The sequence below is a fragment of the Sebastes umbrosus genome, chromosome 5 (genome assembly GCF_015220745.1).
Source record: "Sebastes umbrosus isolate fSebUmb1 chromosome 5, fSebUmb1.pri, whole genome shotgun sequence".
Lineage (NCBI taxonomy): Eukaryota > Metazoa > Chordata > Actinopteri > Perciformes > Sebastidae > Sebastes > Sebastes umbrosus.
In genome coordinates, this window is record NC_051273.1 from 2,126,612 (window position 1) to 2,152,961 (window position 26,350).

Here is a 26,350-nt window from a genome sequence, read left to right on the forward strand (position 1 = left end):
TGTATACTGCATACTACTGAGTATGTACTGTATACTGCATACTACTGAGTATGTAGTGTATACTGCATACTACTGAGTATGCAGTGTATACTGCATACTACTGAGTATGTAGTGTATACTGCATACTACTGAGTATGTAGTGTATACTGCATACTACTGAGTATGCACTGTATACTGCATACTACTGAGTATGTACTGTATACTGCATACTACTGAGTATGTAGTGTATACTGCATACTACTGAGTATGCAGTGTATACTGCATACTACTGAGTATGTACTGTATACTGCATACTACTGAGTATGTAGTGTATACTGCATACTACTGAGTATGTAGTGTATACTGCATACTACTGAGTATGCACTGTATACTGCATACTACTGAGTATGCACTGTATACTGCATACTACTGAGTATGCACTGTATACTGCATACTACTGAGTATGTAGTGTATACTGCATACTACTGAGTATGTAGTGTATACTGCATACTACTGAGTATGTAGTGTATACTGCATACTACTGAGTATGCACTGTATACTGCATACTACTGAGTATGCACTGTATACTGCATACTACTGAGTATGTAGTGTATACTGCATACTACTGAGTATGTAGTGTATACTGCATACTACTGAGTATGTACTGTATACTGCATACTACTGAGTATGCACTGTATACTGCATACTACTGAGTATGTAGTGTATACTGCATACTACTGAGTATGCACTGTATACTGCATACTACTGAGTATGCACTGTATACTGCATACTACTGAGTATGTAGTGTATACTGCATACTACTGAGTATGTACTGTATACTGCATACTACTGAGTATGTAGTGTATACTGCATACTACTGAGTATGTACTGTATACTGCATACTGCGTTGGTTAGTAGTATGTAGTAGGCGGTTTCGAATACAGTATAATCCCGCTTCGTGTTTTTGCTAAACACTACAGTACATTCTTTTATTTTGAAAAATCCCAGCGGATGTTGATAGATGTTCCTACAGTCCTGTACCTCCTCATGCTCCTGTCCTGTCCAGAGTTCAGTGAAAGACCTCGCAGGGACACAACGTAACCTCTCATCCACCTGGTGACTTGACACAGCGTGAGATAGCTTTACGACAGGTGAGTCATGTCTGTTGATATGTCATGCAGCTAGCACACCGTTATCTCATGCAGTGTTTAGTTTCAATTTACAAGAGTCACTTCTTCTTGTTCAGCCTCATCTGCGTGATTTCCAGAAGTATTTGCGGAAGAAAACACTAAATGTTTCATAAATAATGATCAGTGCATGTGGAAATAGCATCCCCAGTGTGTGCGCTAGTTATTTTTGAATGAAGTTCAAACTTTAGGAAGTTGGGCCAACCAAGTATCATTTTTCTGATTCAGTGATTCATTATTTAGACACAGTGTATCAGAACATGAGGCACAGATTGGCCATCACAGGCTCCCAGAGTCCAAGAGGTCATGTTTTATTCACTTCTTTGCCAAAAACACAAAGAAAAACTGCAAAATCACATTGGAGAAGATGGACTTTGCTAATGTGAGTGATTTTTATTCGATAAATCAGTCATCGAATATTGAAATTGTTAATTTGATTAATTTACTATTAGGCGTAGTAGGACTTTTAGGAAGGTGAATTAGAAAAGAAAAATTAGAAAAACAGTCTTCATCACTATCACAACAATAGTTATGAATAAACAATAATCACGTAATGGCAATATTTAATGATTCCTAAAGAGGCATGCAATTTGCTGTAATACACTTTTTGGCAGTTGAGACTAAAATTTGAACTTTAAAGGGTGGGTCCATTATTTATTTATGTATTTATTTATTTATTTATTTATTAATTATACCCCCGCGACAACGTAGTTGGGGGTATATAGCGCGCCGCGTGTCCGTCCGTCCGTTTCATTTCCGGAGCAGAACTCGGAAACTATTTAACTTAGGAACTTCAAATTTGGTATGATGGTTGACAGCGTGGTGTACTTGTGCCTTTTATGGGTTAGAAGTCCAGGGTGCCCCTTGGCTAATAACAAGCTATATTGTGCTCAATAGACTAATTCCATTAGTTCCAAAAGGGCAAAACCTTTGGCCGTACTTTAGTAGGGGTCAAGCAGTGAGCGGGTGGGGGGTATGTGAGCAATGCTCACTTTTGAGTTTTTTATATCATTCTTTAGCTTCACAGTGGTTTTTCGTATGTACTCAAATCCGAACATTTAAATTTGGGTTAAAGTATGTATGGTTTAGCGTCAAAATGCCATTATTCTGAAGCCCTTCTAAAACAAAATTCTCACGTGACCTGACGTAGGTTTCTGCATGAGGATGTTGCTACATGTACAGTATATATATATATATATATATATCCTTATAGTCAGTATTAACGTTACGTACAGTAACTTAGATAGCGGTTGGCTTGGCATGCTCCCAGTTTGGATAAACAGGCAGAAGTACTGAAGCTAAGCAATGTGCTGCTGTGGATGCCATGTTACTTCGGATCCAAAAGTCACACAATAACACAAACAAACTAACCGATTGATGAAGCGGTAGAAAAGCAACTCCAGTGTTCTGCAAGGTAAAATTACTATTTTTGTGAATGGGGTCTGGTTGCTTTGAAGACAGCGATACAACAGCTTTTTAGGTGGCTAAAATAAGTTTTTCTGTTGCTCCCGTCGGCCGCTCTACCTCGCCATCAGACAGCCCTTTCCGACGGGGAACTGAATCCTTTATATGGCTCTCTTCATAACCACCAGACTACATTCACAGAAGCAATCATTTTACCTTGCAGTATACTGTACATACAACCCCACTTCAAAACATCCGAACCAACCCTTTCAGTTATTTCCAAACTTAGCACAGCCAACTTTGACTCAGCTAGTGCTAGCGTTCACATTATTCATAACCTTATTGATGAGCTTCGGTTAGCTTACTTCGGTAACCTACATCACTGCTTTTTGCAACGGCTGCGTGGGCGTTTCCATGGAAAAGAACGTAGATGGACCCTCCTTTTAAATTATTAGAAATTTACTCTAGGTTACTATGATGCTTTTGTTTCACAGATTTCTGCAAGCAATGTTGTTTTTGTGATAGCATGTTGTTTTCATTCATCAGCAATAATGTCAGTGAAGAATGCCAAGCCCAACTTCAGTCACTCTCAGGTGGTTGAGATGGTGAAGAGGCTCTTCAGGCTGACGCCTTCAGAAATCCGCTCTCTGCCGAGCTACGATGACCAGAACTTCTACGTGGCGCCTGTCGAGGGAGGCGAGTACCTCCTGAAGATAATGAACTCACAAGACAGTAAGAACCCCTCCCTGATTGAGATGCAGACGTACGCCATGTCCTTCCTGCACCAGAATGGACTTCCTGCCCAAACGGCCCTGCCCACCGCCTCAGGACAGCTCATGAGTCTGGAAGAAATAGGTATGAGACCAGTCACACAAGTCAGACCTGAGGAATAAGGTCATCTGAAACTCTGAAATATGTGGGAGTTAGCTTTGAAATAAAAGAATGTATGCATGCATTGTGCATGTGAATGATGGAGGCTTGGCTAGAGGAGGATTTTTTTTTAAATACCAGAAGCAGTAGAAGCAGATAAGTATAGCTCCATAATGCAGGTAGCTTCTCTAACCATTGGCATTTTTTTATGACTTCTTTCCCACATGCTTTAGATGAGTTTCTTGACTGTTCTCAGGCTGGGCCTTATTCCTTCTTGCACAGCTTTTACATACACACATACAGTACTGCAGCTGCCTTTAAATGCATACTGTATGTTATTAAACAATGACCTTTGCATAAAAATAAGTCATGCAATCATAAACAATCATATTCATAATGTTCATAATTCAGGTTCATTCATGTTTAGAAACAAAAGTGCTGCTGTTTGGTTTTCATTGCAATCCTTTTCAGCACTGTGATGATCATCACCGATCCTTGAGGGGTAAATTCAAGGGCTGTCCTCGACCAAAGAAATTCACTCATACGTGAGATCTATAATACGGAGTTTCTCCACAAAAGCACCACTTTAAATCTTGTGTTAATGAGATGTGCTCACAAGTATCTTGGAAATAAGTTAATCAGCATGAAAAAAAGCATAACATATGACTAATTGACTAATCTGTCTTATTTGGTCTGCATCGACTAAGATTTCTTTAGTCGACTAACTGACCAAGAGGGGGCAGGCCTAGTAAATGCATGTGTGTACCTGTTCTTGTACCACAAGCATATATTCACAGAGGTTTGTAGAAGGCAAGGCAAGGCAGCTTTATTTGTATAGCACATTTCAACAACAGGGCAATTCAAAGTGCTTTGCAGAAACATTCAAGAACATTGCGACAAAATGCAAAAGAACATTAAGAAATAATTAAAACAGTTATAAAAACATAAAAACATTAAAACATTAAAGATTAGAAAATAAAAACAAGCTAAAAATAAAAGCTAGGATAGAAGCTAAAATTGCATAAAACTCAAAAGAGTAAAAGTTATAGTGCAGTGTCAGAATGAAAGGCACCCGCAAACAGGAAAGTTTTAAGCTTTGTTTTAAAAGAAGTGAGAGTTGGAGCGGTCCTGCAGGTTTCTGGGAGCTTGTTCCAGATATTTGGTGCATAAAAACTGAATGCTGCTTCTGCATGTTTAGTTCTGACTCTGGGGACACTAAGCAGACCTGATCCAGATGACCTGAGAGGTCTGGATGGTTCATAACACAGCAGAAGATCAGAAATGTATTTTGGCCCTAAACCATTTAGTGCTTTGTAAACCAGCAGCAGTATTTTGAAATCAATTCTCTGAGAGACAGGCAGCCAGTGTAGAGACTTCAGAACTGGACTGATGTGATCCACTTTCTTGGTCTTAGTGAGGACTCTAGCAGCAACGTTCTGAATCAGCTGCAGCTGTCTGATCGATTTTTTAGGAAGACCGGTAAAGACGCCGTTACAGTAGTCAAGTCGGCTGAAGATAAATGCATGTACTAGTTTTTCCAAATCCTGCTGAGACATCAGTCCTCTAATTCTTCTTATATTCTTCAGGTGATAGAAGGCTGTCTTTGTAATTGTCTTAATATGGCTGTTAAAGCTCAGGTCTGAGTCCATGACTACACCAAGGTTTCTGGCTTGGTCTGAGCTTTTTAACATCACAGATTGTAGGTGAGCACTAACCTTTAATCTTTCTTTTTTGGCTCCAAAAACTACAACCTCAGTTTTGTCTTTGTTCAGCTGAAGAAAATTCTGGCACATCCAATTATTGACTTGTTCAATGCACTCACTCAGTGCTTGTATTGGACTGTAGTCTCCTGGTGATAGAGTTATGTAAATTTGTGTGTCGTCTGCATAGTTATGGTAATTTATTTTGTTGTTCTCAAAAATCTGACCCAGTGGGAGCATGTAGATGTTAAACAAAAGAGGCCCCAAGATGGAGCCTTGGGGAACTCCGCATGTGATTTTGTTCAGCTCAGATTTGCAATTACCTATAGACACAAAGAAGTCCCTGTCTTTTAGGTAGGATTTAAACCAGCTGAGTGCTATGCCAGAAATACCCACCCAGTTTTCCAGTCGGTCTAGTAATATATTATGGTCAACCGTGTCGAATGCAGCACTGAGATCCAGTAAAACTAAAACCGTAGTTCTACCACTGTCTGTGTTCAATCGGATGTCATTGAAGACCTTAACAAGAGCAGTCTCAGTGCTGTGGTTTCGTCGAAAACCTGACTGGAAGACATCAAAAGAGTTGTTTAGTGCCAGAAAGCTATTTAATTTTTGAAAAACTGTTTTTTTCAATTATTTTAGACAAGAATGGAAGATTTGATATCGGTCTGTAATTATTTACTATTGATGAGTCCAGATTGTTCTTTTTGAGGAGTGGTTTGATGACAGCAGTTTTCAGGGCCTGTGGGAACACTCCTGAAACAAGAGATGTATTAACCATCTGTAAAAGCTCTGAGACCATACAATCTGATACTTTTTTGAAAAGGCCTGTTGGCAGAATGTCAAGGCAGCATGAGGAGGATTTTAGATGTTGTATGATTTCCTCCAGGTATGTCTGATTTATTGGATAAAACTGTGTCATGGTATTTGCACCAGGTTTAAGTGGACGCAGTGGAAACAAACATCCTGTACCTGCTATGGAGGAAGTGACTGCTTGTCTGATTTTGTGAATTTTTTCTGTAAAAAAGGAAGCAAATTCATTGCAGGCCCTGGAGGATAAAAGTTCAGAGGCTACTGACACAGGAGGGTTTGTTAGCCTGTCGACAGTAGCAAACAGGGCACGTGCATTGTTATTGTTTTTGGTGATGATGTCAGAGAAGAAGGACCGCCTTGCATTTTTCAGTTCTGAATTATAAATGCAAAGTCTCTCTTTATAGATGTCATAATGAACTTGTAGATTTGTTTTCCGCCACTGGCGTTCAGCTTTTCGACACTCTCTTTTTTCATTTCTTACCAACATGGTATTTCTCCATGGAGATTTTTTCTTACCAGAGACAATCTTCACCGTGGTGGGTGCAATGGTATCAATAACATTTGTCATTTTAGAATTGAAATTATCTACAAGCTCATTGACAGAGGTCCAGGGGAGGGTGGGTGTGGAAGAGAAAGCCTGAACAAATTGATCACTGGTATTTTCAGTGATATACCTTTTTGTGATTACCTCTGTCTTATCATTCCTGTGCACAGGAAGAGTACTCTCAAAGAATACACATGAATGATCAGACAGAGCAACATCCATCACTACAACCTTGGAAATGTTCAGGCCCTTTGATATGATTAAGTCCAAAGTGTGTCCCCTATTGTGTGTGGGCTCTGTCACATGCTGACTCATTCCATAGTTATCAAGAACCTGACACAGTTCTTTGGCCCCTCTGTCCTGTTGGTTGTCAACATGGATGTTAAAATCACCAACAATGACTACACAGTCAAAGTCAACACAAATTACAGACAGCAGTTCAGTAAAATCATCAAAAAAGTTTGCACAGTATTTAGGTGGCCTGTAGATATTGAGAAACAAAGCTCGAGAAGAGGAGTTCAGCTGAAGAGCGACATATTCAAAAGAAGCAAAATGTCCATAAGATATCTGTTTGCATTGGAGAGAATCATTAAACAATATGGCAACTCCACCTCCTTTCTTATGCATTCTAGCTTCGCTCATAAAACTAAAGTTGGGAGGAGTTGACTCGATAAGAACAGCTGCACTGTTATTTTGGTCTAACCAAGTTTCAGTTAAAAACATAAAATCAAGCTTGTGCTCAATAATAAAATCATTGATTAAAAAACTTTTTCCTGCCAAAGACCTGACGTTTAACAGGGCTAGCTTTAATGTGCTAGAAGCATTATTATTATTTTTTGGGACATGGTTTGGCTGGCAAGGAATCAATGCTAAATTTGATAAATTAGCAAAATCAGTAAAAATCTTCCTGTTTCTTTGCAGATTCACCATTCTTTTTCTACTACTTATTAGAACTGAGATAGAAGAAGCTCTCATCACACAGGGCCCCAGCTTTTCCTGGAAACAGTCACGTGTATCATTAGCCTTGAAGCCTGGACCCAGCACATATCAATCTGTGCTTGCAACATTTTGTAAAGGAACATCCTTATCAGACTGCGGAGACAGAGGCTGATTCCATTGTGGAGGGGATGGAGGTGGTAGGTGTCGTGCTTGTGGAGATAGTGCCAAAGTTGTTCGAGGTCGACCTCGTGGGGGGATCATGGGAGAGAAAATGGGTGTAGGGCGGGGAGTAAGTTTAGTTCCAGCATTGACCAGCTCCTTCATGTGGTCAGTGAACTCCAAGAGGGGGGAGGAGGGAGAAAGGGTGATAAGCGAGGATGAGGACGCCTCCTCTTGTCTCTGCTGTATCCCAGGGCTGGCTTGTGGTGGGGGGTGAAATGATTCTCCTTGAGGTCCCCTGGCACATTGTGTTGTGTCTTCCTCCAGTGGTGATTCCTCTTGTCTCGCGTCCTTGGCAGAGGGAACAGATGAATGACGCAGTAAGTAGAATAGGTTGGAGTTGAACAATTTTACTCCTGACTTGTTTAGGCAGAGTCCATCTGCCTTGAAGAGATGTCTGCGGTCCCAAAAAAAGTTAAAATTGTCAATAAAATGCACTGAGTGGGATTTGCATGCTGTTGAAAGCCATGTGTTCAGTCCCAGCAACCTGCTGAATCTCTCGACTCCTCTTCTGATTGGCGGCAGGGGTCCACTGATAAACACCTGAGCATTCACAGAGCTGACCGTGTTTAGCAGACCAGTAAAGTCCCGTTTCAGCACTTCAGACTGTTGCTTCACAACATCATTCGACCCAATGTGCAATACCACATTTTTCACATTTGGGTGTGCAGTCACAATATCCAGGATTCTTTCTGCCAGATCAGAGACCATATCTTTGGGAAAACAGAGTACTTTGATGTCTTTACTCCACATGCTTTTCACATCTTTAACAGCAGCATCACCCACAATCAGAGTTTGAGTTTGAGGCCCAGTTGTTAGCTTTCCCTGTAGCCTTTTACCTTCAGAGTTGCTTTTGGTTCTTACCCTGCTGTGTGAAGAGTTGAGATTATCCAGGGCATCAGATCGAGATCCAGGGTCCTGCAACAGTGGAGCAAATCTGTTCTCCAGTTGCAAACTTCTTTGTTGGGGAGGTTTGTTACTCATCCTTCCTTTCACAGTTGTCCACGGTTGGACCTTACTTTGTACAGGGGTTGATGAGGCACTATGCTCGGATGCTAATGCAGGCCAGCCGGTCGCATCATATATCTGAGGGTGCTGGGTTCTGCCTGTAAGTTTTCCTCCCATTTCCCAGGGACATGATTTACGCTTTGGCTTTGCACCAAGAGCGTTCCAGGGAGGACTACTAGTCGATTTATTGCCCCCTTCTTGATTCTTGGTGGTCTTGTTGGTGCTAATTAGCTTTCTATTAGCCTGTTCCAGTTCACTGTTTTGAGTCAGTGGTAGAGTGGTTTCATTCCCACATAGTCCATTCACCTCCGCATTCACTTCGAGCCGGATAATCTTTGTTTCCAGCACTGCTATCTTCTGTAGAAGTTTGTAGTAGTCATCCGTGGAGAAGGGAGGCATCTTGCTGCTGATTAGCTTTAGCCAAGCACCTCGCTCCCGTTCACTATAGTACAGGCTTGTGCTGCTGATAGGCCACGCTCACAAAGTAAAACAGTTTTTAAAATAGTGGTAGCCTTCAGTTTCTTTCATAAATTAAACTCCCAGTGATTTGTAAGTATCCAGGACCCGTTTTCCAAAAATTTAGTAGCGAAAGATAAGCATAGCAATGATAAAAAGAAAGCAAAGCGAAGAGCAACTCAGCGAAGCGTCTGCACAGGAGGAAGAGCAGTAAAGATCTGTCAGTTTCAATTCAATTTGACGTTTAACATGAACAAATCTACACGATTCTTCATATTATACATCATTAGTATGGAAGCAAATACAAGACGTACGTAAGTGTTTGAATTTGAACAGCTACTGAAGGAACTGGCCTTCTACCTCCGAGAGGTCAAGGCCCAGTTACGTGCTGGTTAATATGTCCCTGACAACATACAGTGCATGGGTCAGTTCGTGAAGTCTGAACCCCGAGCTATCCCTGATCCAGCCTATTCATGGTTTACACAATATTAATATTCATGAGCTTATGGCACGTGATGTTTCTGCTGCATGTCTTCTTCTTCTGTTATCTCCTTCTGACTCCTTCCTCCCTTTGGCCTTGAAAAAGAAGAACAGCACCTCCCTCTCCTCTCTTTCCCCACAATTCACTCTATTCATAACAAATCCGACAGTCAGGTTATTGTAGATCATAGTAAGCACTTTTGTACATAATAAATCCAACAGACCCTCTTTTGAACTTAACTAAGTTCACCTACAGATAATGTTACATACAGATATATTTATTATAAGCATAGATAATGTTACGTACAGATGTATTAATTATAAGCATCATCACACAACCTCTTCAGGATCAACATCTTCACTATCCCCCACCATTTCCAGGAGACCCTGTCTCTCCGCTTGGAACATGGCCATCTGATAAGAAGGAGGTGCATCCGGATGCTTTCGTTGCACAGCAGAAATGATCACACGCTCAGTGAGGTGGCGAATACAAGGAATACAGCAACAACCGCATAATACTAAGCATGTACACACAGCTAGGATTGAGGAGAATAGAGATACCACCATGGACTTCCATTTCCCAAAGGTACGGTCTAACCAGTCGTGAATGGGGCTGTTGATACCTGAGTCATCGTGCATGGATTCAGACAGCGTCCGGAGCCCCTCTAGCGCCTTAGTTACAGTCCCGTCCGGCGCTGTATTGTTAGGGATGAAAATACAACATGAGTCTTGGAACATTGAGCATACACCGCCTTTCTCTGCCAGCAGCATATCTAATGCCATTCTATTTTGGATCACCATCAGTGACGTAGGAGCCATTTGTTCAGCTAGTCCGGCAATTGCATCACGGGTTAGATTAGTCAAACGGAGAACATTATAGTGGATGTAGTTAATGCGGTCAACATTTTTGTTAGGAGTGATAGGGATCAGAGCACTTATTATAGGTATGTTTTCAAAACCTGCAGCTATTTGGTCAGCTAGTTTATATTCATTAGGGAAGCTACCTCACTACATCATTCTTTATAATCTTGGTTTAGCCTTCCCCCCCTTGTAGCCCACTCCTTCCACCCTGCTTCTGAGTGAAAGCATTGTCTATTGTTAAAGAGTTACTTGTGATTAGCCAGTTTTAGCAGAGTGCAGAGGCGAGGATGATAAGTAATGTATCTAAACTAGTACAGTCTGTGCTTTCCCAGGTTATTCAGATTTATCTGAGTACACAAACTCTACACAAGGGTCATGGTATTTTCTCTCACATTCCCTAAAACATTTAAAATACATGACAAATCACATGAAGAAAGTTTGTACAGAAGAACGAGGACAAGAGAGGTAAACACAAATGCTACAGCAAACGCTACTAGCAGTTTGCCGTACTGCATGATGCTTCTAGTTTGTTTTCCTGCGCGCAACTGAAAAACTTTTATCTGGGTGATCCTATTTTATACTGGTTTGGGAAAGGAAGTGAAATTTCTCTCTGGTGGATTCTCCCCACCCCTGGTTCCTCTTTTTATCTATTTTAGCATTTATTCTAAGCAACAAGTTTTAATACAATGTGATATATAATGTTTTTCAAAAACCACCTAGATGAGTCCACCTAAACAACCATGTTAGCCTGATTTAACTGTAAATACAGGCAAGACCTTGTAACCTTCTTTCCCTTATGTGTATCTCATCACAGTCACAGTTTATACAGTATATGAAAAATAAAAAATTATACGTGACCCTCTTTTCACGTAGCCTGGGCTCCTTGTGGGGCTGCCTCCTCTGCTTCAGGTCCTGTCCTGCTGCTGGAGCACTGTGTTAGGTGCCACCAGTTGAGTCCTTTTCCTGCGAGCTGCACAGCTGTTGCAGTTCTGGCCAGAACCTTGTGTGGGCCTGTCCAACGTGGCTCCGACCACTTCCTCTTTAACACCTTCAACCAAAGGTGTTCCGGGGGTCCGGGGTCAGGTCCTGGAACGTCCTCTGTGACAGGGGGTGACAGGTTTGTCACCTGTATAGGAGAGAGCTGACACAAGAGCATTAACCTTCAAATAGTATGGTCTGTAACCGAGGTCAGGAAGGGGAGAGGGATTTTGGGACGGCCCTGGGAAAGGTCGGCCACACGTAAGCTCAAATGGTGTGAGTCCCGTTGACCGATTGACCGAGGCTCTGATGCCTATCAGTGCAATGGGCAGGGCTTCAGTCCAAGGAAGCTTAGTTGTGCGAACGATTTTTAGCAGCTTTAGCTTGATGGTCTGATTAGCACGTTCAACCTTTCCTTGCGATTCAGGGTGGTACACAGTGCCAAATTTGTGTTTTAGTCCCAGAGCCTTTTCAACAGATTGCAGGTCTTTATTTTTGAAATGTGAACCATTATCTGACCTGATCAATTTAGGAAACCCATGTTTCGGAATGTACTCATTCACCAGACATTTAATGACTGATTTTGCGTCCTCTTTTCCCGTAGGGTAGGCCTCAACCCAACGTGAAAATGCGTCCACAATTACTAGGAGGAATCTTTTCCCCCCAGCCCTTACTCCCATATCTGTGAAATCCATAAAGATTTCCTGTCCCGGGGCAGTGGGAGAAGGATGTTTTCCTGCCCTAGGAGTGATGGTAGGTCTGATGTTACATGTACTACATACGTCACACTTAGTCAAGAAGTCAGTTATAGTAGCATGTTTCCGGGGAATCCACCAGTGGCGGAGATCTCGTAACATCTGTTTGTGGCTTTTATGGTCAAGTCCATGAGTCTGAGTCAGTATTGAGGACATCCAACAGGGGGGCATAACTATTTGATCTCCGTTATACCATATACCATCAAACTGTTCTATAGCTCCCTTATCTTCCCAGATGGTTCGTTCTGCTGCTGTGGCAGATTCCTGAGCTTGTATGATGGAGAAATCAGTTATCTCAGAACCGAGATCTGCTGTGGTCATGACCATCATAGTAGGTAAATACCCTGCCGCCTTTTTAGCGGCTGCATCAGCTGCTTCGTTTCCTATACTCTCTAAGTCAGTGCCCTGACTGTGTCCTTTCACTTTGATCACAGCTACCCTCTGTGGTAACTGGATTGCTTCCAACAACTCTTTCATCAACTCCTCATGAGCCATAGGTTTATTCTGACTAGTCTTAAAACCCGCTTGCACCCAGCCAGACATATCTCTGTGAATTGCATTGCACACATACGCAGAGTCTGTGAAAATATTCACTGCCTTCCCTTCCGCTAACCGCAGAGCACAAACTACAGCCGTAAGTTCTGCTGCCTGAGCAGATTGTTTCCCATCAAGAGGACCGTGATCGAGAGTACATGGTTCCTCTTTTGCTGTATTCATAGACACCACAGCATAACCTGCTTTTAACCCTTCGGTGGGATGACGGAAACAGCGACCATCTGTTAATAAGCTAAGGTCAGTTTCCGTTAAAGGGGAGTTTTCTAAGTCCAGCCTTAGTTTTACAAAGGGCAGCGATTTCTCTGCACAGAAGTGCTTCTTGCCATCGGTCATGTTGTCAGCCATATTACAGCCCTCATGTACAAAGGAGATGTGTGGTTTCGAGAGTACTTGTAAGATCTTGGTCTGTCTGAGGGGGGTGAGAGTGAAACAGGAGGAGGTGACATATGTTACAGTACTGTGAGAGGTCAGAATCTGTAGAGGATGGTGCATGACTATATGACCTACTTTGTCTACAATTTTTGCCAGAGCAGCTGCATATCTGACACAGGGGCTGTGTATGATAGAATGTGTGTGTTATTAGAAATCCGTAAGTGTGGCAGCAAACGCTTCAGGGTGTCGGGTCAGGACACTATTTAGTGCTCAGGTGTGATGTCAGATGAATAAGAGATGCAGTCCAAGTGTATGGTAATGGCTGTTTATATCAGCAGATAAAGTAAACAAAACAATGGTTTCCGTGTGGTCTGTAACAACAAAAACACAACAGTACAGAGTGATTAGAACTACTAGTGTATAAACATTAGCAACAAAAGTGAGCCTAAAATAACACAGGCATTTTACAAAGAAAAAGGCTTAAATACAGATTTACTAATTATTATTATGCCAGTCTAATAATAAAACATACATTAAACATAACACAACTCACATTTTTCATGGACGCACACGAAAAAGGAATGTCCAAAAGTCCAACTGTCCTCTCATTAACTGTGTTTCACTCTGCCCTGCTGTATTGGGGAGCCAGTTCAGTGCAGGCACACTGGTGACACATGCCCAGCGCATGATCGGGCACAGGTGATTGGAGGAGGAGACATTCACACTGGTGGCACATGTACAGCGCATGCTCACAAACAGGAGATAGTAGGGGGAGGCATGCGCAGAGGCATGGCCTTTTTTACAGGCTGGCTCTCTGTTCTTGTGTGTCTAGCAAAATGCTACAATAGTACAATACATTCCTATCTCCTCTGTGTTTCTGATATAAGACACCATGAGCTGTACTAAGCTGCTCTGAGACATCCAGATGGAATGGTTGAGAGTAATCTGGGAGAGCGAGTGCTGCGGCCTCTGCCATTTCCTGCTTGAGGCGGATAAACACCTCCTCGGCCTCTGTAGACCATTCTAACTTAGCGGTGAGATTTCTCATTCCAGCCATGGTTACCATTTGTCTGAGTAACTGAGTGTCGCCTGCATAGTTAGGGATGTATTGTCTTGAATACCCAGTCAGCCCTAAGAATGATAACATCTCTTTTACTGTCTGTGGTTTCGGATGGTGGAGTATTGAGTCACGATGAGCTGGAGACATTGCGGTGCCCTTTGCTGACACCATTCTACCTAGGAACGAAACTTGTGTGCGGCAACACTGAAGTTTTTCCTTTGAGACTTTGTAACCGTAGTTATGTAACCTCAATAACAATGCATGAGTTAGTGACAGGCATACCTCAGCCGAGGGTGCGGCCACTAACAAGTCATCTACATATTGTACAATAAAACACCCCTCAGGGAGTTCAAGGCCGGCCAAGTGATTTCTCAAAGTTTCATTAAAAATAGAGGGGGAGAGTATAAACCCCTGTGGTAACACGTTATATGTCAGCCTTTGGCCTTCATATGTAAATGAGAAAATGTCCTGTAAATGATCTGCTAAGGGCAGGCAAAAGAAGGCGTTAGCCAAATCTATACATGTGAAAGATGTATGGGCTGGGGTGAGCATCGAGAGAGCAGAGTGGGGGTTCGGTACTGGTGTAACAGGAGTCAAAACCAGGTCATTGATGGCTCTTAAATCATGAGCCATTCTGTATGAGCCGGAGGGTTTGATTACTGGCAAAATGGGAGTGTTCCACTGAGAGTAAGATTTTCTTAATACTCCCGCCTTTATCAGTCCTTCAATCGTAGGAGAGATACCCTGGGCTGCTTCCACTTTATGCTTATACTGAGGTCTCCAGATAGGGCAGTAAGTCTTCATCTCGAAAGTTACCGGTTCCATGCTGCACCTGCCAACATCAAAGGGGCCCGTAGACCACAGTGAGGAAGGGAGAGCTGCCAACATGGAAGTGGCTCCTTCACCATCTAACATCTCCCTACCGTGGTGGCGTGTTAGTAACTCATGTTTGCAAAGACCTGACACTGCATTGTAAAAGGAGAGTCTATATATGTTAGAGGATGGTGAGATTGAAACCCCCAAAAGGGAAGTGGGAACCCAGTCTGTCAGAGCGACTGCTGCTTTAACCATGGGGCCTAAGTCTTTAGCCTGATGTTTTGGAGCTATGGCTAGGGACACATGGGGAACAGCTTCTTCTGACATGCGATACCATTGTTCTTGTGCTGGGGTTAATTTTACTGCGGCTGCTACTCCTGCTGGTGCTATATAAACATCTCTTACTCCTATCCCCCAGGTTGTATCTAACAGGTTCTGTTGGAACTCATCTTGATACATAAGATCATTATTTCTGTCATAATTCAGAGTGCAGTGGAGAGGATCGGGAACAGGGAGGTAAGGGTGTAGAGCCCTAATCCATGGTTGCCACATGTTGTAAAAGTCAATCAGAGGGTTTCTGTCGGCTAGCAGGGCCCAATATATGTCCGCACAGGGTGGTGGGGCATCAGGTGAGGTATCAGGACTCAACATGCACATGCGATCAGCACTGGAGGGCGAGGAGCACACCATTTCTTCTCCTCCGGGGAAACTCACTATCACAGCTTCTGGTGAACAATGTACAGAAGCCCCCAGTGCTGCCAAAACATCTCTTCCCAGGAGATCACGTGGACAATCAGGTGCATACAAAAAGGGGTGCTCCATCACCTGTCTCCCAAGCCGGACAGGAAGGGGAACAGTAAAAGGCAGTCTTTGTTCAGTGCCGGAAAATCCCAAAACGGAAACATAGTGAGAGGAAAGGGAACACATAGGTTCAGCTAAGGTGGAGTAACGTGCTCCCGTATCCACCATGAACCATCTTCGTTTTCCGTTCACTGTCAACTGGAGACAGGGCTCTGCCAGCCCCTGTCCCTCCATCTCCGTCGGGCACCCCTATGGGAACATTCCTGGTGTATATGGACCAGGTGGAGGTCCCTGCGCAGAGTACCCGCTGTATGCCTGCATTGGAGCTAGCTGTTGGTTTGGTGGAGTCTGTATTGTTGGCTGATATGACTGCTGTGGAGGCCCTCTCATCTGCTGTTGTTGTTTCTGAAGACAGTCACGTGCCCAGTGATCCGGGCTTCCGCAGATGTAACAACTGCCTCCTCTTGGTTGGGCATACCCCCTCCCCCTGCTTCCTCCTCCTCTCCCTCTGCTTCTATTCCGTCCTTCATGATAAGGGGGCCGCTGATATGAGGGCTGCTGAAAAGGCACATGATACTGGGGTGGATATGTAGCCTGTGGCTGGCCCTGCAGTGGATCAGGATTCTGTGGCGGGGCTGGAGCTGGTGCTACATTTTGAGCCATCTGGGTATCTTTTTCTTTCCCTCCCTTTTTTTTTATCTGTCGCACGAGTCCGTGCATCTGCCAACTGTAATTTAGTCAACTGAGCTACCATCTCTTTTAATGACTCATTTTCCTCTTCCTCCTCCTTGGTTTCTGCATCCTGATGATGGCAGAAATGTGTTTCCCATCTTGATGATTTTGCCCCTGCCATATCTGGATTCTCTTGCATCTTTCTCTTAACTCCTTCCGGAGCATGTTTTAACAGAGCTATTCTGAACAGAGACTGCTGTGATTCTTTATCTGGGTTCACCCCCGTAGCCCCCGCCCACTCTGTCTTTGCTCTTTCTATGAACGTGCGTCCACTCTCCCCGTTCTTAATCTTAAACACCAAGCTGTGGAGCTTGCCCGCTGGTATGGGATACTTTTGTCTAATAGCATTACCGTAGGAGGTAGCATAGGGGTTAAGGGGGCTTCTATCTGACACCTGGACTGTTCCGGCCGCTGCTTCTAATTCTTTCAGTGCCCAGTCCGAAACCGAGAAACCCAAAATAGCCCTGAGATCACCCGTAGCTAAAGTCTTCCCTCGGGTCTTGTTGTACAGGCTCGTGAGCCACACTCCCCCTCCCTCTTGAATTCCTGGGAGGAGCTCACTCAGTGCTTGAATGTCACCTAAAGTGAACGGCTGATACTCGTCTCTACCGTTGCTTTTGGCCACAATGGGAAACATGCCAACACACTGACTCCTCTGTTTGTCACCTTTGTCTTCGTACTTTCCATAAACTTTACGTGACCTAGTTTTGGGGGGTGTATATGGTGTCGCCTCTTCGTCCCCACCCTCCCGTCTCCAATGTATCCCTCTTTTGGAGTGCGTTCTCATGGTTCCCTCTATAGTGACAGGAATGTTTTTATCTTCATCCTCATCACTCTCCTCTACTGCTCCACCATCCTCGTCATCAGTGTCCTCATCTACCTCTCCACTAGTGGGAACATCCTGATACTCTGCACGGGATGTCTCTGTGTCTCTCTGTATCCAATCACTTATGTCTGGACTCTCTGTGTGGGGTTTAGGGGTAGGTTGAGCTCTCCTTTTTACGTCTCTATTACGCAAGTCTGGTGGTAACAAGGCTTGTCTTAACCTGAACTGTTCAGCCTGATCTCTCAGTTCTTCCCTTAGCCTGTCTATTTCTCTGGCTACATCAGACCCACTACCCGCCTCTGAGGCTGAACCTGCTCCTTGTTCTCTTTCTATTTCCTCTTCTAATTCCAAAGTACCACCTAACACTTGAAACAATGGTGCCATAACTTCGTTTGTATAATCACTGTCCTGTGGGGTTGGTACCGGACTAGGGGTAGGAGGAGGATAAGGAGGGGGGTTGTGATGTGGGCCAGGTGGGTACTGCTGATGGAGGGACATGTAATGTGGCGGCTGGCTAGTATGTGGGTTTGGTGGTGGGGGTGCGCTAGGACTGGGTGAGGGTTTCACTAGTGGTTTTGCTTCAGCGGTTTTTGCGTGGGTGGCTTTCGTCTGGCTGCCTAAGGCTGATAGTGCAGCCATCTGTATCACATTATATTTTACCAATATACTTGCCAACTCGTCTTCTTCCTTCCTCAATTTCCTCCTTACAAACATATTTCCCTTTTCTTTGTCTTCTCTTGCTTGCAGCAGCTTTCTATGAACCACCTGTATTAATGCTCTCATTACTGGCATAAATTTGGCTTCACTTCCCGTGGCTGGAAAATGCCCTTCCTTCACTGTCATGTTATACCACTCATCTAGGTCTTCAGTCTCTTTATTTCTAGTCTTGGGATCAAATGTACAGATTACATTGGTCCTGACTTTAGCCCATTGCTGTCCAAATGATAAACGGGGAGGCCCACAGCCACCCCGTTCCTCACAGTCTTTGTCAAATTCTCCGTCCATTCTGTCCAGTACTATTTCACACAGGTTTATTCAGTTTATGACAGTAACTAGATTCAGAGTAAATGGGTCGCTATGCCCCTCGCTGTGATCCTACCAACATAAGCTTCTACTGGACACTTTGATGTTCCAGCGATGTTGGCCCAGTATCAACAGTAAGTTTTAATTTTCCTCTGAATACTAGTTATTAATGTACACTCATACAGTTTTATTACTAAACGGGCAGCTTTCCTCCTCTTAGTCTTTACCAAAAGGGCAGCTTGCTCCCCTAAATTAATTCAGCTTTCCTCCTTTTAGTTCTACTAAAAAGGCAGCTTTAATTCAGCTTTCCTCCTTTTGGATTTACCAAAAGGGCAGCTTCAATTCAGCTTTCCTCCTCTTGGATTTACCAAAAGGGCAGCTTTAATTCAGCTTTCCTCCTCTTGGATTTACCAAAAGGGCAGCTTTAATTCAGCTTTCCTCCTCTTGGATTTACCAAAAGGGCAGCTTTAATTCAGCTTTCCTCCTCTTGGATTTACCAAAAGGGCAGCTTTAATTGAGAAAGTCTTTACTTCTGCAACATTTATCACTACAAAGGAGATTCAGCACAACAAGAGAGATAATTTAGAGTAAGCCAATATGCAGAGTTCGATAAAACAGGTTCTGCTCACCTTTAAGATTTCAGGGATCCCTTTCTCTCTCTCGCCGGTCTGTCCGTCCTTTGGACACGCTTCTCAATGCCGAAGATCACGTCGGGGTCACCAATTGAAGGAACTGGCCTTCTACCTCCGAGAGGTCAAGGCCCAGTTACGTGCTGGTTAATATGTCCCTGACAACATACAGTGCATGGGTCAGTTCGTGAAGTCTGAACCCCGAGCTATCCCTGATCCAGCCTATTCATGGTTTACACAATATTAATATTCATGAGCTTATGGCACGTGATGTTTCTGCTGCATGTCTTCTTCTTCTGTTATCTCCTTCTGACTCCTTCCTCCCTTTGGCCTTGAAAAAGAAGAACAGCACCTCCCTCTCCTCTCTTTCCCCACAATTCACTCTATTCATAACAAATCCGACAGTCAGGTTATTGTAGATCATAGTAAGCACTTTTGTACATAATAAATCCAACACTACCGAATACTTCATATTGATATTTAAAGGAGTAATATGTTGCCCTGACAGCTAGTGTTTACAATGGGTGACAGCAGTCCAAATTCAAAACATTGGAGCCATGGTCTGTCTGCTCCTCCGGTGTGACTGATAGCAGCGTTCGTTTTCGCAGTTTAATGGTTACCTTCTAGACACGGCCGCATTAGCCTCTGGCCAGCAGCAGTAGTGGGAATCACTTCACCAGCTGTGTGTCAAATACTCGCTGCCTTGATAACCAGGCTGCACACGGACCACAGAGAGATGTGCCGAGGCTTTTTAAGGTCGGATAGAATCTAACGTTATGTCATCTCTGTTGATGCAGTTTTTTTCTTCCATGGCTGCAGAAGGCTTTGTCTGCGTGCCAACTTATTTCATATGTGACAACGGGGTGTTGAAATGGGCAGTGGACAGGATCACACAGATCCAAAACAAAAACAGACGTTTCAGACCAGAATTGAAATTTCAAAAGAGAACATGCTGGCTGTAGCATTGTCGTCTGAGAAGCCAGTATTTCAATTCAGCATGTTTCCTTAATCTCTAATGACAAACCATAGTAATTTTATAATTCATTACAGTAAATGTATGACATACTGGGCCTTTAAACACCCTTGAATTCATAGCATTGAAATAGCCTATTTTACTTTGAAAACCATGTATCTGAATTTATTTGTTCTTAATTCACCTTTTTGGAATCAAAACATATTTTTTTCAGTGTTCACAAATTCAGATTGAAAAATTCAAGTTCATAATAAAAAAAAAAAAGAATAGATTCAGGTTATTCAAATTCGATTGGTCAAATTCAGATTCAAAAATGTCCGGGCTACCTAGGACAGGATGAGCAATCAGGCCTGAATGCAATCGAATCAGAGCACGGTCTGCCAGAAAGCGACTCAAAATTTGAAACCCAAAAGATGATTACCAGGGAGAATGACAGGACTCTGGTAATGCCGAGTTCACACTACACGACTTTAGCCCTGATTGTCTGCTCCCTGACAGTTTTTGGAGCTCAAAAAGCCAGAGATCAGAGGCAAATCGGCAATGGGCTGCTGCTCGCACAGCGGCGCTTGAGCGTCATGTGTGAACTGCTCAAAGACGCGACACATTCCAGATATCTAGCTAAATATCTGGACCTGTCGAGGACTCCGGCCACGAGCTACAGCAAATGAGAGCGTGAGACACGGGTTGAGGGGAAACCTGGTGGAGCTGGGGTCGCCTGTAACAAAAGGAACTTACTGTATGTGCTGCATTTGCAATATGGAGCAAAGTTGTTGTTGCACCTAAAGGAATAAATAGTAAAAGAAGAGTGCGGAAACCAGTGGAAACAGGCTATTTTGTGAATACGTGACAACAACAACATCAGCAATGTGTCTCGCATATGGTATCACGTCATTTACCGTGTATTTCCTGCTTGTGTTTTCGCGACAAAAGGTAGTTTGGAGACCTCATCGGGATTCCTCCCGGGGGAAAGATCTTGTAGTGTGTGACCCCCCCTGTTGTTGGTCAGTCATGTAGTGTGAAAACAAAAACAACTTAAAGACTCACGATTACAAAACAGCAAGTTGTGTAAAGTGAACAATACAGCGATCTGACGACTTGGAAAGTCGTGTAGTGTGAACTTGTCTTAAGTCGTCCAGAGCCTGAGGCTTGATTGCCTATCCTGTTCAGGGTAGCCCAGATGTTGCTATTTGACATTCTTCAACTTTAATTTTTGGATTTGATTTTGGCCAATCTCCTTTAACTCAACTTTCATCTATTTTTTTTATTCTGAAACTTGAATTTTTTTATCTGAATCTGTGAACATTGAAAAAATATATTCAAATTCAGCTTCTGAAATTGCAAAACAAGAACTTTCATATTTTAATTTCAGAGAGGTGAAAAGAGAGTGGTGTTTGGATTTCAATATTCAGTATTCAGTGGTCGTTAAAATTGAAATACATATGTCTCTTATTTGCTTCCATACATCAGTTTGCATGTCTGAGTGTGTACACATGCTGAGTAGATGAAATTGGCCCTGTGGTCGATGCTGTTTCAGCGAGAGAGACGTGTTGAGCTCCGCTGTGGAACTTGAGCAGTTGAGTAGGTACACTAACACGCCCTGCCTCAAGGCAAAACATCACATTTACCTTCAATCTTTTGCAATACAGCAGACCTCAGCAACATTACTACTTCCCCACTCTAGTCATGATAAGCGTGCCTCTGAGCAAGGCCACAACATACAGGTCATGCTTTATGAGGGCTAAGAGCTTGGGCAATGTATTTAACACTAATCCTGTCTTTACCTTTGGCAGATTGCGGCTATGGCTGTCAGCGGTACCTAGTGAGGCTGCTGACTTATTTGCCTGGAGTCACTATTTCCAAGGTTCCTTTAACACCACAGTTGCTGTATGAAACCGGCAAGATAGCAGCGAGAATGGACAAAAGCCTACAAGAGGTATAACGGTAACACCCCTGTGAAACTTTTAGAACATTTACTTTGTACCATCGATACCATCAAATCTGAATTCCTGAACTGTGAGACAAAACTTTAAGATTGTTTTATGAAATTGTCTTAAGTGACAATACAGTATCTCCCACTAGAGCCCGACCTGTACGAGATTTTTGGATCCGATTCTGATATTGGGGAGTAAAAAACTTGGCAAATAACACCAAATCGTTTTAACCCCAGTAATGTCATTAACCATTATAGTGATCTATCTTTCAGAGGTTGTGACAGGGTCAGTTTTAAAGCTAGAGTGAAGATATTGGCGTCATATGAAACTCGAAAACCTAAAGAAACCATTGAATATACTTGTAACTTACCCCACTGCGGGACTAATAAAGAAATATCTTATCTTATGTCATACTAGCTTGTTGCAAAGGAGGTTAAATAACGCTCCAAACTTGCGCTAAATTTTGGCAAAGAAAAACTGTCATGGACATTTTCAGAGGGCTCCCTTGACCTCTGACCTCAAGATATGTGAATGAAAATAGGTTCTATGGGTACCCACGAGTCTCCCCTTTACAGACGTGCCCACTTTATGATAATCACATGCAGTTTGAGGAAAGTCATAGTCAAGTCAGCACACTGACACACTGACAGCTGTTGTTGCCTGGTTTGAGTTTGCCATGTTGTGATTTGAGCATACATTTGTATGCTAAATGCAGTACCTGTGAGGGTTCTTAGACAATATTTGTTATTCTTTTGTATTGTTAATTGATTTCTAATAATAAATATATACATACATTTGCATAAAAAAGCATAGTTGACCATTCCCATGTTGATAAGAGTATTAAATACTTGACAAATCTCCCTTCAAGGTAGATTTTGAACCGATAAAAAATGTACAGACCGATAAATCGTTTGGGCTCCATCTCCCACTACTGATGTTGTTTTGATTTGGAGTTCTTTAGTCATGAATTTACTAACCACTTCACTATGCTACTTCATTCATGTATTCATGTTTGTATTATTTTAGAATCTAATTCAGACGTATAAAGCATTAGCCCTTCACTGCTCATTGAGCATGAATCTGGACATCTTGAAGTGCTATCTTTGCAAAGTAAACATTTTTTACTTATATGTTTACTTCTGTCTTGTACTTTTTCTTCCACCTTTCACTTCTCTGTAATTATTGTTCTTGTTTTTTTTCCCCAGATGGAGCATCCTAAACTCAGCATACTGCAGAGAGAGAAGTTCCTATGGAGCCTGTCAAGTATTCCCCGCCTGGAAGAATTCATCCATGTATTAGATGGAGATCCTCTTGAGGAGGTTGTGAAGTCTGTCATTCATCAGTACAAGACCTCTGTGGTCCCTAACCATTTCCGCAAGTGTGAGTATGATATTTCCTTTTAGGATTAGGGAGTTAGAAGTACAAACATTCTTCCACTCACTTGCCTTGACACAGCTCATTGGCAGCTTGTACTCTGTCAGCAGAGATTGGATATGTCACTGAGTACATGAGTGATAATGCATTCCCATAAACATAATTTGATTTCTTCGTTTTCTAAGGCATTAACCATGGCGACTTCAATGACCTCAATGTGCTTGTACAACCTGATGAGAACGGCGGCCACAGGATTTCTGGCATCCTTGACTTTGGGGACATGAACAGCGGCTACTTCATCTATGAGCTCGCCATCGCCATCATGTACATGATGTTGGAGCACCCTAAACCCATAGAGGTGGGTGGACCCATCCTCGCGGGCTGGGAAAGTGTCCTTCCCCTCAACAAGGCAGAGAAAGATTGTCTGTATTTGCTGGTACTGTCCCGCCTCTGCCAGTCGTTGGTTTTAGCCCGTCACTCTGTGACCTTGCATCCGGAAAACGCAGATTATGTGATGATTTCAGCCAGGAACGGCGTCCACATTCTCGATGAGCTCTGGAAGCTTGGAAAGGAGCAGGTGCAGGAGGTGTGGTTTCAGAGTGCTGCTCAATTCAGTGACAGAAAGTGAGAGATATGTTAGGAAAGCCATTCAAAACTCACAATAGAGTGATTCCATTTTTCCAACCTTTTGTCCATATCAAGTATAATTTTGAGCTCATCAGTTAAAAACAATGAATTGTGTTTTTACATTAAAAACGCAACACATCATTTGACTCATATTGCAGTAGGAATACTGCAGTGTGTCTGAATCAGAGATTGGTAAGGTAGCAAAAGGATGTATTGATATACTATGCTATATACTTATTACTATACTCTATAGTAACAATGGATCATGTACTATAAAAGCTATGCACATTCAACAACATAACAGAGAAAGGGAAAGAAAGCCTTCAGGGAAACGTGCTGTAAAGGGAGTAATTCATCGTGAAGGGTTATTTCTGTCAACCCTAACTGACCAATCATTACATTTAAGAAACAGAATCATGTTTAATAAGTGCCTAAAGTCATGAGGGTTTCTTTACTCCAGTGGACTTGTGGACTTTGGTGCTCCTCTGTATGTTTATAAGCCACTTGGTTGGACATTGAATTAATTTGATTACATATTTGACAAAGCCAGAGGTGGTTTAATAAAAGCACATCAGCCTAATTGTCTCCATTCATGCATTACACTCACACATTAAGTCTCAGTTTACTGCTCACTATAGAGTAAACTATTGTCTATTATAGACGAATCCGGCAACCGCTTTGTGTGTTTCACCATCTAGCGGTGCCGCCATCGCTGCAGTGGCAAGTCCGTGTCTTCTAACTCTTAACTGATGACTTTGTGGTTCAGCTGAATGCATCCGTGGTCGTAGTAACTTTAGTAAATGGTTGGCGTAGATCGCCTAATAAACACAGATGAGTATGTATTTAAAACTGATTAAAGTGAAATGGAAGGTTTTTATGAGGACGCAGCTGCAACACATTCGGCTGTTTGACACCAGTGAACACGGTTAGCAGACACTTTGTACGTGTTCTGTTTGTGATGCCGACTGACTAATGATGTTTTCTTTGTGGTCATTAGGTCGCCCTAGTTAGAGCAACTAACGTATATTTCACAATAACGCCACAGGTAGTGGATTGAGTTCATTTATTCTGTGGAACCACCGCAGCTCCTAGACGGTGCCTTTAGCCCGCTAACGGTATCTCAGCAGTGTTAGCAGTGCTAACGTTAGGCAGCTGAGAACTGCTCAAGTTCTTCCTGAACTCCTAGACATTGTTGTCAAAAGTAACGTTATATAGAAAATAAAGGTAAAAGTATAAAATTGGACACCTCTTAGGACAGCTTGTGTTTACTTCCGGTACTTCCCCGTATTTGTGTATTGGGAGTAGAGCGACTGAGTGAACGTGATTTCGGACACAGCCAACGTGCCTGTAACTACATACTGCATGAACCCTCTTTCATGATATCTTTACTAATTCATTTGTTTTCTCTATTGCAAACATTAAATGCAATCACTACATTAATGTATGCTGTACAGCACACTTAATTTCACCTGCAAAAAGCCATAACTGGCTGACTCAAATTTGGCTCCCCTTCCTATGTCACATGCAGACTCATTAGAATTTTGCAAATTTGTTTAGATTATAGATTTGTATTATTTTGAGTATTGTCTTAGCTTCTTCTATCTCAGTTCTAATAAGTAGTAGAAAAAAGAATGGTGAATCTGCAAAGAAACAGGAAGATTTTTACTGATTTTGCTAATTTATCAAATTTAGCATTGATTCCTTGCCAGCCAAACCATGTCCCAAAAAATAATAATAATGCTTCTAGCACATTAAAGCTAGCCCTGTTAAACGTCAGGTCTTTGGCAGGAAAAAGTTTTTTAATCAATGATTTTATTATTGAGCACAAGCTTGATTTTATGTTTTTAACTGAAACTTGGTTAGACCAAAATAACAGTGCAGCTGTTCTTATCGAGTCAACTCCTCCCAACTTTAGTTTTATGAGCGAAGCTAGAATGCATAAGAAAGGAGGTGGAGTTGCCATATTGTTTAATGATTCTCTCCAATGCAAACAGATATCTTATGGACATTTTGCTTCTTTTGAATATGTCGCTCTTCAGCTGAACTCCTCTTCTCGAGCTTTGTTTCTCAATATCTACAGGCCACCTAAATACTGTGCAAACTTTTTTGATGATTTTACTGAACTGCTGTCTGTAATTTGTGTTGACTTTGACTGTGTAGTCATTGTTGGTGATTTTAACATCCATGTTGACAACCAACAGGACAGAGGGGCCAAAGAACTGTGTCAGGTTCTTGATAACTATGGAATGAGTCAGCATGTGACAGAGCCCACACACAATAGGGGACACACTTTGGACTTAATCATATCAAAGGGCCTGAACATTTCCAAGGTTGTAGTGATGGATGTTGCTCTGTCTGATCATTCATGTGTATTCTTTGAGAGTACTCTTCCTGTGCACAGGAATGATAAGACAGAGGTAATCACAAAAAGGTATATC

General features: G+C 42.5%; 1 protein-coding gene across 1 annotated transcript; it reads left to right on the forward strand.

Moving 5' to 3' along the window:
- Positions 1 to 799: 799 nt before the first annotated feature.
- hykk.2 (hydroxylysine kinase, tandem duplicate 2) lies at positions 800 to 24,492 on the forward strand. Its single transcript, XM_037770822.1, has 5 exons — positions 800 to 1,130; positions 3,117 to 3,425; positions 21,771 to 21,913; positions 23,117 to 23,291; positions 23,471 to 24,492. Exons 2-5 carry the CDS (start codon positions 3,122 to 3,124, stop codon positions 23,911 to 23,913), a joined length of 1,065 nt encoding a protein of 354 aa, XP_037626750.1. The 5' UTR covers positions 800 to 1,130; positions 3,117 to 3,121; the 3' UTR covers positions 23,914 to 24,492.
- Positions 24,493 to 26,350: the final 1,858 nt, after the last annotated feature.